At 39.0% G+C, this 16670-nt stretch overlaps 2 protein-coding genes across 2 annotated transcripts; one reads left to right on the plus strand and one right to left on the minus strand.

Moving 5' to 3' along the window:
- The first annotated feature begins 5533 nt into the window (after positions 1-5533).
- On the plus strand, positions 5534-6165 carry LOC134217827 (adult cuticle protein 1-like). The gene is made up of 2 exons (XM_062696645.1): positions 5534-5668; positions 5725-6165. The coding sequence occupies exons 1-2, from the start codon at positions 5663-5665 to the stop codon at positions 6085-6087; spliced, it is 369 nt and encodes a 122-aa protein (XP_062552629.1). The 5' UTR covers positions 5534-5662; the 3' UTR covers positions 6088-6165.
- Positions 6166-8652: 2487 nt separating this feature from the next.
- LOC134217828 (adult cuticle protein 1-like) lies at positions 8653-9322 on the minus strand. The gene is made up of 2 exons (XM_062696646.1): positions 9165-9322; positions 8653-9095 (listed from the first exon to the last, which is right to left on the minus strand). The coding sequence occupies exons 1-2, from the start codon at positions 9168-9170 to the stop codon at positions 8733-8735; spliced, it is 369 nt and encodes a 122-aa protein (XP_062552630.1). The 5' UTR covers positions 9171-9322; the 3' UTR covers positions 8653-8732.
- Between the last annotated feature and the right edge of the window lie 7348 nt (positions 9323-16670).

Genomic DNA, 16670 nt, shown 5'->3' on the forward strand with positions numbered 1-16670 from the left:
ATGGAAGTAGAAAACTAACAATGTATTGGTGCCAGATGCTGGTTGTTTATATCCTCTAGTAGTAAAATTCATTCATAATAATCGGCCGCACGCTCATCTCGCTTCACTCAATTTTGGAAGAAATGTTTATTAATTATCAAAACTGGCTTAAAACAAAACATGAATTTTAGCCTTGGCATCAACTTTATGTCATGTGGAAGATAGGCAAAAACATTTAAACACATTGTAAAACAAATTTTACCCCTTTTGCGGCCAACAAAAAACAGACGTGAATGGCAGATAGGGTACCCGTGTACCCATATATTGACAATTTCATAACTTTTACCATTTTTAACCTATTTGAATAATGTTGGCCATTTTGGAGAAGGGAACTTACATACTTTTCGTCCGCTGCCAAGATTTACATATTTTGTCTTATGTGATGCCTTAGAGTATTCACGCGTAAGCAAAAGTCTATCAACCAGTTTCAAATAAGCTCTTTACGGTCCTTAGATTTGAAGGTCCTTACATGATATGTTTGTTTCATCAAAATAATCATGGGGGTTGTGTACAACGACGTAAACTATGTAAAACCAAATCTATGCACATAAGATTGAGCTGGAGCTTCTAAAACTTTTTTAAAATAAATGCCAACGCCGGATATTTTGTTCGTAGTTTTGCTAAAATCAAATCACATGGAATTGTGCGTGGTATTTTTTTTTTAGCGCGTGTTTGATATGCTCACAAACACATTCTCTCGCTCTATTCCGAAGTGCGCTGCTGTCAAAGAAAACGAACAGTCCCGATTTTATTTAGTGAAACATAGAGCAAATAATGGATAAATTTGCTATTTGTGGTGATAATCAAGTGGTAATAAAGTGTAAAAAGTAGTTTACGTACCTAATTTGTCGTATCATACACGATAAAGAGAAGAAACAGGCGATCCAAAAAAGTAAGTATAAGCAACGATTTTGTAGTACTTAGAGATTTCTTAGCTTAGACTTACATGCATGTCCCCATGCAATTATCAGATACTGAAACAGCGAATGTACACAAGCATAGTAAAACTTCAGAAAAGCCTGTCGAGGTACAAACGAGCTGACACGATATATCATTCCACACATAGAGGCAACCTTATTTTCTATACTTTTTATGTGACAGTCCCATGATAACGGCGAATCCAGCATAAGGTCAAGATATTTCATCGAGGATACTTCTTCAATAATATATGAGTTTGTAATAGGATGTCTATGGCTTTCAAGTTTCTTACGAGGACTATGGAACAACATATATTTTGTTTTAGATAAATTTATAGAAAGTAAGTTGGAATTGAAATAGTTTACTAATATTTTTAAATCATGTTCTATATGGGAAATTATACATTCAGTATCCGAATGTGGATAAAAGATAGCGGTATCGTCCGCAAACAATCTTGGTACTCCAAATAATGCCAAAATACCTAGGGTAAATGATATATTTTGGACATGTACATATTTTGGACAAGCCTGAGCTCCTTCGATCAATTTTAGATAATGTGTAGGAATTTTTTCATCGAAAGTATGATTATTGCATACTTTTACCTCAACTCTAGCGGTTCCTGACGAGAATTCACAAATCAACTATTATTTATCGTTAAAATTATCTAAAATATAAAGCTTTCTACCAAAGTGCCTGCTGGACGCCAGTATGCTGGAGAACATGCATTATAAGACTCTTCGTAACATGGACCTGAAACACGTTTAAATTGGTTCAAACGGCAATCTTGAGGTCCTGCGGTCAAAGTTTGATTGTAATTGAGATACTAACATATTCCAATCGCTTAACATGAACTTGAGACGGATGAAAAAGGAGTGACCAAAATGAAGTTATGTTTCTATGCATCAGACATTTATTGGTCACCCCATGTACAGTACATGGATGAACCATTAATTGCCAACTTTCAGGCTGTTTTCAATGATATCGATAAGATTGCGAAACAATGTTAATTTCTGGTTTAATCTATGTCAGTAAAGCAAATAAATGCATTTAAATTAATGTGGATACGTGTAGGTAAGTCATACCATTGAGATCTGTAGGTGGCCATTTTTAAATAAGGAGAAAATGACTCTGTCCAAAATATATTCATTTTCCATGTCGAAATTATATATTTGATGTCCAAAAAGAAAATATTTCAGTTCGCAGTATATCACAGTTTACACCTAGTAAACGTAATTTACTCAAAAATTGGGTAATGGAGACACAAGATTAATCATAGGTTATGTATTTGGATGAACCAAGTGGTTTTCAATTGGTTTATACTATTCAATCTCGATATATTTTCTAATGAATGTCCTGCGCTTGTCCAAGATACATCATTTACCCTATATCATTGATATACGTTAAAAACAGCAAAGGACCTATGTTACTTCCCTGTGGAACACCAACGTTGACCGTACGAAAGGAACTTTTCTCGTTATCGATTGATACATATTGCCGCCTATCTTGCAAGTAACTCCGAATAATATTGTTTGCGACACCTCTTATTCCGTTATATTCTAATTTTTTTAGGAGAATTTCATGGTCAAGCGTATCGAAAGCTTTCTTCAAATCAATAAATAGTCAATAAATCAATAAATAGTTCTTGGATATCTTGGATATGTATCAATATGCCACTTTTAAACCTATTAGATAGATCTTTGGTTACGCGTGTAGACTCCAAGGATTCTTGGATTCTAAGGATCACAAAGAGCATGTACCAATTTTGAAAAAAAAAGTCCATAGACCTCTCGTTACGCGTGTAGACCTTGAGGCCTTACTCCAGAGATTTCTTGGATGATCTGGAACATATACTTTGAACGCATAGTACCATTAAGAGCATGTACCATATTTGAATTTCGACGATAGACCTTGTGAAACGCAAGCAGACCACAAGGCGTTACTCCAGGGATTGCTTGTATGACTGAGGTCTTACTTCAAATATTGCATTTCTTGAATAATGTAGAACATATGTAGTGATGACGTTTCATTTGAAGGATCACAAAGAGCATGTACCACTTTTGAAATAAGCCGATAGGCTTTTGGTTAGGCGCGTAGACCTTAAGACCTTACTCCAGAGATTTATTGGATGACCAAGAACATATACTGTGAACGCATTATATGCTAAGACCCATAAGGAGCATATACCGTTTTTGAATTTAGACCTCTGGTTACGCAAGCAGACTTTACTTTACTTATGGATCCTGTACACCTCCGGTGGTGCAAAGGGCCGACTTGAAAGATATCCATCCTGAGCGTTGCCCGGCTATCGCTTTAACCTGTTGCCAGGTTAGATTTCGGTCGACTTCTTTTATTTCTTTATTGAGGCTTCGCCGCCATGAGCCTCTGGGTCTGCCTCTGCTGCGATGTCCTGCTGGGTTCCAGTCTAATGCTTGTTTACAGATTTCGTTTCCGCCCCTACGTAGAGTGTGGCCGACCCAGACCCACTTCCGATCCCGAATTTCTGTTGCTATCGGCCTCTGGTGACAACGACGATGGAGCTCGTTGTTTGAGATCCAGTTGTGAGGCCACCAGGCCCGAATTATATACCGCAGGCATCTGTTAATGAACACCTGCAGCCGTTGAGTGTTCTCCACTGATACACACCATGTTTCGCTAGCGTATAACAGCACAGATTTCACGTTAGAGTTGAAAATTCGTATTTTGGTGCAGTCACTTATCTGCCTGTTTTTCCAGATATTTCTTAAATTCGCAATGGCAGCCCTAGCTTTCTTGATCCGTGCGCCTATGTCGATCTTGGTACCGCCGTCTGACACCATTTGGCTACCAATATATTGGAAGCTTTCAACATTCTCCACTAGTTGCCCGGCTACTGTGAAACTGGAAGGAGTCACCGTGTTTACATCCAACGATTTGGTTTTGTTGACGTTGATGACTAAACCTGCCGAGGAGGAGCGCTCGGCAAGGTCGTTGAGCTTACTCTGCATATCAGAGTGCAACGTCTTCCGCCAATTCGAAGTCGTTGTAGGCTGCCATAACAGCCCGCGATTTGGTTCACGGTCAATCGCATCTACCAGAATCTCATCGATTACGATGAGGAACAGTAACGGTGATAGAATACATCCTTGCCTCACACCAGCTACGACCCGGATAGGGTCGGACAGGACCCCATTGTGCAGCACTCTACACGAAAAGGCCTCATACTGTGCTTCGATGAGGCCGATGATTTTCTCAGGAACCCCCTTGCGTCTCAGGGCGCCCCACATATTCTCGTGATTGAGACGGTCGAAAGCTTTTTCGTAGTCAATGAATACCAAGTAAAGGGACTCTTGGAATTCGTTGACCTACTCCAAAATGATGCAGAGCGTGACAATATGGTCCACACAGGATCTTCCGGCACGGAATCCGGGTTGCTGCCGCCGGAGAGTCGCATCGTTCTTCTCCTGAATCCGGGCTAGGATGATTTTGCACAGAACTTTGAGAACGGTACACAGCAACATAATGCCTCGCCAGTTATCGCATACAGTCAGGTCACCCTTTTTGGGAACCTTCACTAAGATACCTTGCATCCAGTCGACCGGGAAAGTTGCGGTGTCCCAGATATTACGAAATAAACGATGCAGTAGCTGTGCGGATGTCATGGGCAAGGTGAATTCAAACAGGTGTAGCAGTATGCCAATTTCATGATTCAGCCATCTTGGATTTTTATATGGAGCAGCCACCGAGTTTGTTTATGTTTTGCACTGAAAATGAATTTTTCACCCCCGCGCTAGTCTCTCCCATCTACTGTCGAAGTGAGTGAACCCTGATATAAGAACCCTGGTCATGGGGTCAGCTTTGAGCATCTCGGCTTTGAGCGTCACAGTTACTAATTTGAAAAAAAATAATTTTTCAACATGAATAAGTAGGTATCATGTGGCAAGCACTAGGTATTCACAGTGAGCCACGAATGATTTCCACCTTAAAACATCCTAGACCAAGAATCTAACTGGTAACACTAACGATTGACATGGTTTTGCGTTGAACACACAGCATGCCAAGGACAGCAAATGTGTTCTAGATCGTTGTCAGACGTTGTCCGTAGTTAACAAGATACACAATATCGTTACATCAAAACAAAAACTAAAACATGACAAAACTTTGTAGTAACACGTGAATACGATTAACGATTAACAAGTACGAAACAAATCGAATATCTACCAACTGTGTATATAAACATACAGTATGTGGGTGGACCAAATGATCGATCTAGATTCACAGTTAATTTGTTCGCCATCGCCTGTTCCGCATCGTTTGATGTCTTTTCCTTTCACTTTGAATCGCTGCAAGGTTTTACAATCGTTCAAATCTTTTCCTAAGAGTTCGATAGTCAAATCTATGGTGTATGTACAGTGCGCGTTACAGTGTACACTAAAGAGTTTTTGATGAGAAAGAATTCAACACCTCCGGGTAAATTAATCAGTTCCTACTTTAGATCTTTTAGTCGTGTGTCACCGAAAAAAGGAACAATCAGCAGTTTATGACCCGATAATCACTGCTCGCATGGTTAATTTGGGAACGTATAACGAGTTTTTCATACAGCATTTTTTGTACAGAGAGCAGCAGTCCCGCTGTAAAGTTTGAACAGATATAAAAGCAGGCTCTTATTCATTTCGTTATCATACCACATCAGTCTCTACATCCGTCAAGATTCGAAAAACCAGTAATCATGAAGGTGAGTTGATTGATTTCAAATAACTAACGCAATAAGGCATAATTTGACTATTACAGTGCATCGCAGCTGTAGTCATGATGACCCTGGCCTTCGCCGCCGCCGAAGCATCCTGGAGCCCGTTGGCATATTCCACATACTCCGCATCCCCGCTGGCCTACACCGTGCCCCAAGCCACCGTCGTTCAGCAAAACCTGGGACTACCCCTGGCGTACTCTGCCTACGGTCCAGCCATCAGCTATGCCGCTCAAGCCTCGGTTGTCCCAACCGCTTACGCTTACCAACCGGCGGTTGCCGTCGTCGCTCAAAAGGAAGCTCGCTATCTGGCTGCCAACCGTGGAGCCGTCCATGATGCTCCCCTACCTGGACACGCAGTTTCCCAGAAATCGCTGAACCTGGAACCGGCACCAGGAACTTGGTAAAATCTGAGCTGCGCAGCGTTTTATGAAGTATGCTTTGTGATGAGAGATAATATATTTTTGTCATTTGAAATCCGTGAATTTCTTGATCTTTTTATTTTTACGTTAAGATAATTTATTTACAGATAAACAAATGAAATGTTATATAACCTTTGATAAAATTCATCCTTATTCTAATATTACGTACTTTTGAGATTGGTCTAAAGCGAACAAACACAATTTTTCTCACTGTTTGTTCACTGTTGATTGATTGATCATCTAATTCGAATTAACCGTAAAAAGGTCGAAAAAAACCGCCGCAAGTCGAGTCAATTGCGAGCATGGAGGACGGCCTTACAGTTGAGGTCGAAATACATAACTGTAAAGTAGGGTGGCTCAAAAAACACTTTTTCAAATTTTTTGATGGACCGCCCTCTTATTCGGTTCTATTGGATGCCATGATGCTGTGGACAAAATTTCAGGCAAATCGGTCAACGTTTGGGCGGTGCTAAACTCGTCTATATGGAAATATGTATGCAGAAACATCCAAAAACAGTGAATTGCAGTTGGACGGCACAACTTACGATGAAGAACTATGATACTCATTCAGATCTTGAAGAATTTAATACAGAATGTTATACCGAAAACCGCGAGAAGATTAGAGTTTATTAGGCAAAGATATTAGCATTTTACTGGAGTGTTGTAGGGGTGAATTTATTTCTTTTCAAAGGTAAAAGAAACGAAATTTGCTCAAACCCCACTTCAGATAAATGCTAATAGCTCTAATCTCGTGGTTTTCGGGATAGGCCAAGTGTCTATGAAATGTGCCTCTTGATATGAAAATGTTGGATAATAATTGATGTATTGATAACTAACGGGCAGACCAGGTGCAAAACGACTTGGCGAGCGTGGGGCGTATCCGAGGATGGAGAGATGCGGCCTCGAACCGTGCATTGTGGCGTCAAATTTTTGATTCAGTGTTATCTGTTTAGATGTTAACTAAATAAATTAATGAATTGATAACTAACAATGGTTTTACTGATAAAGCATTTTTTATCTCTAAAAATCACATAAAATTGTCATTGTTTTCTATAAAACCCATAAATTCGCGTTCCCTAATAAATGCTTGACATTTTCTATGGTGAACAACACAAACTTATCAATAATTAAAATAGTTGGAAATATGTTTGTGCTTCATATATATTACCGATATTACCCACACAAGAATGTGTCCGTTTTAGCCCACCATATTTCTCAGAAAATTCTCAAAAAATTGTGAGCTAATTTCCCACTATAAGCTGTACACAATCTTCTATCTATTCACTAAGGTTGAGATCCCATGCATTGATTTTAACGATTTCTGTTCAAAATGCTAAAATACTGTGCATAAAAAATTATATCACCATAGATTAGCCACAGTTTTCATTATTTGAATGTGGTAAGCATGTCGTACTCACAATTTGAAATTACAAATCAAATCCATATGTGCCAGAAAACCAAAAAAAGTACATTTAAGCATTTGAAGATGGAAGTAATTTCATATCATATTAACCACTGAGAAAAGTTATTTTGTTGCCCAAGTGAGTGTTGCAGTCAGTGTTGTGAAATGTCATTTGCATTCGTTTGTATAATTTTCCCAGAACTTTTTCCAGAAGAGAGCTATCAATTCATGCTGTATGACGAACTTATAGCGCTCAAATGTGCCTACAACTTTGTCTAACAAGACATTGCCGTAAATATGTAATCTGGGGCGTGGGAGGCAAAATGTCATTCAAATGACATTATGTCAAATGACACGTGACATTTTGGAGAGTTTTCACTCTCCAGCCTAAGATGTTATATTTAGAGCAAAGTACCCTTGGACAAAAAGATAGCCCTACTCAAGCGTTATGAGTACATCTAAAATTATGCAATAAATTTGGCTTCTAAGGAAAGTTATAAGCAAATAAGTGAAATGACATGCAGATGACATTTTACAAGCCTGGTTGCAGTACAAGTTTTCCGGACAGTATACAAGCGTCGCTCCTGAATGTTGAGCAACAAAACATTGAAAGTTACATCAAAACTGTAACTTTTTGTATTTTGCTATTATTTTCATTATGTAATACAAAAATACTTCCACATCCACATAGTATGATGGTTTTACAAATATTTTAAGGTGCCAACTAATTTTTACCCTTAGTTAGTTACAGTTTTCTAAAAAAAATAAATGGTTCGTTTTTTCAGGTGAGGCGCATTATACCCTACATTTTTCGAATTTATTCCTTCACATGCTACGCATTTGCACATTGAGTTTAGGCAATTATTTAGTTTGAACTGATTTTATCATACTTCTATTATCCTTATCTCGCCTCAGTGGAATCATCTGAAGAGAAGCATAATTTGAGATCTTTTGAAACTTCCAACCGTTACTCCGAGTCCGAAAACGTGCCCATGCCCACCTGTCTGTGCCCTTTTTGGTTCAATCAGTCATCTATCATAGCAGCAGTGCTTTTCGGTGTGCCGTATTTCTTTGTATTTGTGATAATTTTGGAGTAACTTTTTCAAGGGATGTCAATAATTGAGTTGCATGTTAGAATTCATTTCCAATTTAGATTCGAAAATATATTATCTCCCATCACTATTTACACAAAGCATACTCGTTCATGAAAATCTGCGCAGCTCATTTTTCACCAAGTTCCCGGTGCTGGTTCCAGGTTCAACGATTGCTGAGAAACGGCATGTCCTGGCAAAGGGGCATCGTGCACTGCTCCACGGTTGGCAGCCAGATAGCGAGCTTCCTTTTGAGCGACGACGGCAACCGCCGGCTGGTAAGCGTAAGCGGTTGGGACAATCGAGGCTTGAGCGGCATAGCTGACGGCTGGACCATAGGCGGAGTACGCCAGGGGAAGTCCCAGGTTCTGCTGAACGACGGTGGCTTGGGGAACGGTGTATGCTAGTGGGGATGCGGAATAAGCGGAATAGGCCAACGGACTCCAGGACGCTTCGGCGGCGGCGAAGGCCAGGGCCATCATGACTACAGCTGCGATGCACTGTAATAATTGATGAATTGATTAAGTTGTGAAATATTATAACAAAACAATCGATGACTGACAGCTTACCTTCATGATTGTTGGTTTTCGGTTGTGAATACTGGTGTGGTATGATTGCAAAATAAGCAGGGATCTTGCTTTTATAGTTCTTGTGGGTAACACTATCCGGACAACGAACAGCTATGAACAGAGAACTCGTTTATACGTTCTATATTCATCCATGCGGAAAATGATTACCGTATCATAAGCTCCTGTTTATTTTTTATCTTCATTTTTGTGGCACACGACTAATTGATCTGCAGAGAGAACACGTTGGCAAATCAATTCACATATAGTGGAACCTTTTACTTTCAATTCAATTGGCATGACGCTCATATTATTTTTTTTTTTTGTTGCAATAAGCTTCAAATTATTATCGGATACGGTAATTAGGTAATTAAAGTTTTTGCACTTCATTATGGCTCTTTAAATTTACTTCTCACTGACATCACTACTACACTATACTGACCTTGGTGAAATATCAATAGTTGCAAGTGATATGCAATTTTCACTTATAATAGATAAAATAAATATGGTTTTAATCGAATAAGCAATTGTTCCTTTTCTCGTGTATAATACAGACTCCATTCAATTTTGGCAAAACGTTCGGTGCGTTTATGTTTCCATAATCGAATGGTTAGTGTTTTTTCATGATATTTCACATTTCTTCATTAAAGATTCCCCCAAAAACACACGCGACCCAATTCTATCGCTTGGCGACTGTGATTCTATCGCCATTGGTATTCTACCATCATTGGTATGGAAGCGCAAATTGAATATTTCCTGTAGCGGCCCAACGATAGCATCCGGGGGGAGTAGTTGTCGCCGTCGCAGCGATGAAATCCTTTATGGAGTCGTACACATATTACAAAAGCATTTTTTCTGGGATTTTCGACCCCATTTTCTCATACAAATGATTTTTTATTTATATTCTGCGTATGAAAACGTCAGAACCCCTCCCCCTATAAGTGCTTACGTAATATGTGTACGACCCCTATCGATGTTATTTGAAAACCATTTTGTATCGTATCGAAGTAGAAACTGTATTTATTGTATTTATTTATTTCGTCAAACATAATGTAGACTACATTAAAAAACTTATAACTATGTTCTATTGTAACTAATGTTCCTAAAATATTTTCTTAGGCTCATACGAGGCATGGCTAAATCAATTGCTTCACAATACTGATTGTAAACAGACATCATTTGATTCATTGGACTAAATTTTGCATAATTTGTTCGATGATGACAGGTGGCAAACAAGTTTCGATTTCTCAATTGCCGAGTAGGAGTGTAAAAATTTAAACAAGACAATAGTTTGGTGGAATCAATGCGGTGCGAAACAATATCATTCACAAATGAGATCATGGCAAATTCACGACGCTTTTTTAATGATTGGATATCTATAAGCATACATCGCGCCTCGTACGACGGAAGTGGGAATGTTGTCCACCCTAATTTGCGTAAAGGCATATAAAAGGAATTGCTTTTGAATTGATTCTATTCGATCATCATGTGATTTCATATACGGAGACCATACAATGCTACAATATTCTATAATTGATCTGACATACGCAACGTACAAAGTTTTAATTGTATAAGGATCTTGAAAGTTATAACTAAATCTTTTAATAAAACTGACCATATTTGTTGCTCTATGGATAATAGTGTTGTAGTGGTCAGTAAAGGTTAGCTTAGCATCTAAGATTACACCCAAATCTCTAACCCTTTCACATTTTTGTACTGGTTGATTTCCTAGAGTTACAGTTATCGATGGTGTGCTCCGTTTTCTACTGAAAGTGATCAAATTACATTTCTTGACATTAAGTTGTAGTAAGCTTTTGTTACACCAGTTATCAAATATGCGTATTTCGTTCAAGTAGATGTCATTGTCAACAGTATGATTTCCATAAATAGTTTCATATCGTCCGCATAAATAAGGATTTTAAGATGCTTAAGAATGAGTGATATATCGTTTACAAACAATATGAATAGAAGAGGTCCTATATGCGAGCCTTGGGGAACTCCAGATGTTACATTGACTGGAAGCGACTGTTTCCCTTCAAATCGTACTATTTGTTGGCGGTCAGTTAAATACGATTTAATCCATTTAAGGAGTCTCATCTCAATTCCCAATTTCTCAAGCTTGAAAATCATCATAGGAATATCGAGTCTATCAAATGCTTTGCTAAAGTCTGTGTAAAGCGCCTCAACATGACTACCTTTGTCCATAGCATTCAATGAGTAATTTACAAATTCTAAAAGATTGGTTGTAGTCGAACGTCCTTTAAAGAACCCGTGTTGTGCATCTGTTATTATATGTTTTATTTGGTTGAACATCCTTCTATTGATGATTGATTCAAAAGTTTAGGAATACATGAAATAATGGCCACTCCACGATAATTTCTAATATCAGATTTTTCCCTGATTTAAAATTGGTATTAGAAAAGACTTCTTCCATTCTTTTGGAAAGCTACTGGTTTCTAAAGATAACTTGAATAACCAAAATAAAGGTGTCGTAAATTCGCTTGCCAACTTTTTCAAAAACATAGGTGGAATTCCATCTGGTCCGGATCCTTTTGAGACATCTAAATTCTGTAGAGCTGCCAAAATCTCCGTTGCACTAATTTGGTTTACACCAACACTGCTTAAATAGTCAGGAAAATGTGAAAAATATTCATAATCACGATCACTTTCGGAAAATTCGGTATATGTCTCTTGAAAAAAGGTTGCAAAAAGAGTACACCTTTCCTCAGCATTACCTCCTCCTTTCCCATCTCAATTCATTTTCGATGGAAAATCGCTGGATTTTAGCTTGGTTTTGGCATACTTGAAAAGTTTTTGGACATGATTTGATTTCATTTTCGGTTTTAGCATTATACTCCTTAAGAGCCGAAGACATGGCTAAACTAAGTTGATCGCAAATATTCAAATAGTTTTCTAAATTTTCTTGACTTGTGTATTGTTTATAAAGTTTATGAGCCATTTGCTTTCGGTTTTTCAAATTTTTGATTTGTTTGTTGAACCATATTGGGTTTTTGAGTTATAATTGCGACGTTTCCTCACGAATGGTACTTCATTCCGAACAATGTCTAATAAAATTGCATAAAAGTCTGTAACAGCACATTCAATGTCAGTTTGATTTTGTAAAATTTGTTGCCAATTAGCTCTGTTCAATTTTTGTTTAATGTTGTCAAAATTTGCATTTTTATAATCGAGAATATTTTCGAAATCATAGCCATAAGGATCATGGTTCCGATGCACAAATACAGAGTATTCTATTGCTGTGTGAAATGCTTCATTTTTCCATAACGGCGATAGAGACTCATTTACACAGAAATCATCGAGAGTGTTTGTGAATAAAAAGTCCAAATAGCAATTTTGTCGATTTTTCACATGATTGATTTGATTCAAGCCTAAACATGCAGTTTTTCAAAAATAAATTGTAAAGTCTCATTTTCACCGACAACTGGCAGCAAAATACTTTCATTCTCAGAATCTGGAATGAAGTCTGCATTACGTTGGTTGAAATCGCCGTAAATGTGAACTTTGAATTCAGGAGGAAAATGGGAAATAATTTCATCGGCATTATGGAAGAACTTTTCATATGAGGATTTACAAGCTTGATCTGGAGGAAAGTACACTGTTGCAAAATGTGAGTTTCACCATCAATATGCGTTTTACCCACATGCTCAAATTCATTAAATTTGGTAGAATCAATGAGCTCGAATTATGTTTTGAGGAAATTGCGATGAGAACACCTCCGCCAGACATTCTTTGCGCTAGGACGAAATCTCGGTCATCTCTAAAAACATTATAATCACTACCAAAACTTCCTCGCTTTTAACGCTTTCTGACCAACTTGTTTCAGTTCCTAAAATAACCGAGAAAGAGGAACTCAAAATTTGTTTGTGTATTTCGTTCATTTTGATAGCACTTTTCATACGATTGAAGTTCTGACAGTATACAAGTAGTTCTGTTGCCTGTGCGTTTGATGAAGTTTTTGGTAGTTCGTCAATACCATTACAATTTTCTACGACTTCCTCCAATGAGTGCGTTAAGTTGATCGGAAGTACTATTTGTTGGTCACATTCTGCATCTCCCGACTGCGTCAATTCCTTTAAAACCCCGTCTGTTGGCAGGAGCATGAAGAACCATTGCTTTCCTCTAAGGAGTTCGTCAATTCTGGCAAAAACACTGACAGACACAGGGCCTCGGCGATGGAGATATTGCGTTGGTTGTTCTTGAATGGTTAGCAGCAAAGTATGGATTTAACACCTCTCCTCTCCGAAAAGCGATGGTTGGGCGGTACGGGTGTTGGCTTGATGGTGGTGGCGGTCGCGAAAAGTGTTCCTTAGCCGCCGCGAGCAGCTCTCTATCGCGCGGAAGTATAGGTGTATGGCTGTTTTTGTTTGTCACTGCGCCACGGTGGGTAGTATGGTGGTGTTGATCAGTCTTATTGTTACAATAATTCCGTTTATGTTTCTGCTTATCACGCGATCTGTCTGTTTTTTCTGCTTCTGTCGACGAATGCATGCATCAAACTCCGACCAGTCCCGTTTCCATATCCACCTCCCTTTCCAGCGCCATAGTGGGTCATAATCGCGCGGTTCCTTGTACTTTGCGTGGAAATTTAATTCGTCACGTGTCTTTTCTGGAATGGGGCAAGGCAGATTCAAATCAGGTTGATTATTTGATTCGAGGGACTGTAGACCATTAGTGTTTTTAGGTTCGGCAGCCAATTCCGTTTCGAGCGATTGCAGTGGGCTCTCGTTGTGGCATCCCATGATGTTGGTTGAAAGCGTTTTCAATTCATCTAGAATGTCAGTCCCCAGCCACGGGTTGGAGCACATGGTTACTGTAGAAGATAAATCCAGGGTGAGGCTACTAATTCGCCTCATTTCTTCGTTTAAAATTTTCATTTCTTTGGAAATGTCAGTTCTCATCGACTCCACTGAATTTGTTATAGTCACTTGTGCCATGGACATATCCAACGATTGATTAATTACAGAATTTCCAATAGAATCGTTGATCTTCTTGGATGTCAGCAATTTTTTATTTCGCCCAGGTGAGCTTCGAGTCGATCAATGGCTTCATGAATTATGCCATCGCTTGTATTATTTACCGCTGCGCGATGAATCACTTCAGTGTTTTTATTAATTTGGTCTGCCAATTGCTCCTGTTGTTGCACTAGTGCATTGAATTCAAAGCTACCAGTAACAAGATTTTGGCATGGGGCACAACACGGCAACACATATGAAGATGTATCCGTCACCCTTTTATCTTTCCTCCGTAACGAACTACGCTGGACAGCTACTCCCACGCAGGCGGCATGGAAATTACGAGGACATCCAACCCATGTCCACATTACTGAATCCTCGGACGAATCTAGCGAGCAAATTTCGCAACTCATTATCACTATACGCCACCGACGAGCGACAATCAAAACGTATGCAAAAAGTAATAAATCAAAAAAAAAGACTACGGTCGCCAGCAATTAAAAATACGTCCGACCCGATTGACGATCAATTGTGTTATGAAGTACCCAGTTTCTCAGGATATTTACTCCAGAGCATGTACATTATTTTAGAACTTTGAAACATATTCTGTATAAAACTATGCATATTTTTGAAAATATTCGATACAACGCAAGGTAGACATCAGATCACAAGAAAGGGCCGCCAACTTACAACAATCAGTTACCAAGATTACCATAAAGAGGCTTGTGCCCTTTGTACCTTGAATCATGCTTTGTTGATCATGTTTTGTATAGCCATGAAGGTTGATACACCGCAGCGTAAGATTCAGAACACATACAACAGTTTCTACATTCCCGAGGGAATGGTTTCCGGAATAGCAAATCGGCGAAAATGCCTCGAATTGTGTTTTTTTGATCATATTTTGAGATACATGTAGGGTAAGACACCCAGAAATCGCCCTCCCCCCAGTTTTCGCCCACCTATTTTAAAACCTTCATTTCTCGAAAACTAGTTGTTGGAAACAGTCAAAGTTCAAGTTTTTTCGTAATTGATTGATGCTTGTATGGAAAAACTTTAACTGTAACTGTTTTCAACAACTAGTTTACGAGAAATGAAGATTTTAAAATAGGTGGGCGAAAACTGGGGGGAGGGTGATTTCTGGGTGTCTTACCCTAATGATGTATGATATGTCGTGATACGTTGTTTGAATGTCGGAAGAGCGCCCAGCGAAGATAATATTATCAATTCAGTGCAAATCCGAATTATAGCCGCTAACAAAGTTGGATTTTTCTCACAATTCGTACGTTAAACCTAACTTCGGAAGTGGTGCGCTGTTTTCATTTGGTGATGTGCTATACAGCGCACTACTTCCGAAATTAGGTTTAACGTATGGATTGTGAGAAAAATCCAATTTCAATAGCGGCTATAATTCGATTTTCTACTGAATTTATAATATTCAGTACAAAACCCCGAAGAGGACCTGAGGACGCAAAACGTTCAGGAGTCGCCCTGGAAGCGATTGGCCCAGGATCGAGTCCAGTGGAAGAAGATACTCCATTCGGCGTAGGTTCATCGAGCTGTAGCCCATCAAGTATCAAGTAAGTATGATATATTACATGATGGAGTTCAAAATACATCGAAAAGTGATCACTACACCGGGGAAAACAGGGTCGTTATAATACTGCGAAACGTGCCCAGGACATACAAAGTGCCGTGAAATATGCTCAATTGATCATGCTTTTTGAAATTGTGAAGTATTATACGTCACGAAATGGGTTTCAGATCACAACAAAAAGTGGCCACTTCCCAGGAGGTATTAGATTTCCTGAATGCCACGGAACCTAACCAAGACTACTCAGGAACCTTCAAATGGAATCTATTGAGCATGTTTTGCGAAATCTTGAAGTTTGAGACATCGCAAGATGGGTTTCATATCACATAAACAGTGATCACTTCCCCGAGCAATCCAGGTTCCCGGAATCCCTCGGAACCTGACCAACAACACTCAAGTGTCTCGAAATAGACTCTATTGAGCATGTTTCGCGAAATCATGAAGTTTGAGATGTCGTAAAATTTAAAAAATGACAAAAAAAATTTAAAAAGTGACAACTTCCCCGGTTATCGGAATACCGCGGAACCTGTCCAAACCCAGCAAGGAACCTCTTTATCCATTACCACTACGACGAACAGATGACGACGAAAATCAACGGAGGACCTTACAGGCATTTGAGAGTGGATCCGCTACCAGGATTAATAAGACTCACGGAGAAAACGATAAAGGAGTGTAAGGCGATCATCGGAGAAGCTCGAGTGAAGACAGCAAACCCGGTTCTACCAAGGAATAAAGAACTACCAAAGATCCACAAACCTGGGTAGGAGATGCGAGAGATAGTTTTAGCAGAGGGTTCCCCTTCCCAAAACTTAGCCAAATGGTTAGTAAAGGAGTTCCAAAGTATGCCGGAACCATTCCTCAGCAGGTCAGTCATCAACACCCAGGAGTTCGCCCAGAAGCTATTGGAATCAGGACACATCGAAGAAGAGAACATAATGGTATCAT

The sequence above is a fragment of the Armigeres subalbatus genome, chromosome 2, assembly GCF_024139115.2.
Source record: "Armigeres subalbatus isolate Guangzhou_Male chromosome 2, GZ_Asu_2, whole genome shotgun sequence".
NCBI lineage: Eukaryota > Metazoa > Arthropoda > Insecta > Diptera > Culicidae > Armigeres > Armigeres subalbatus.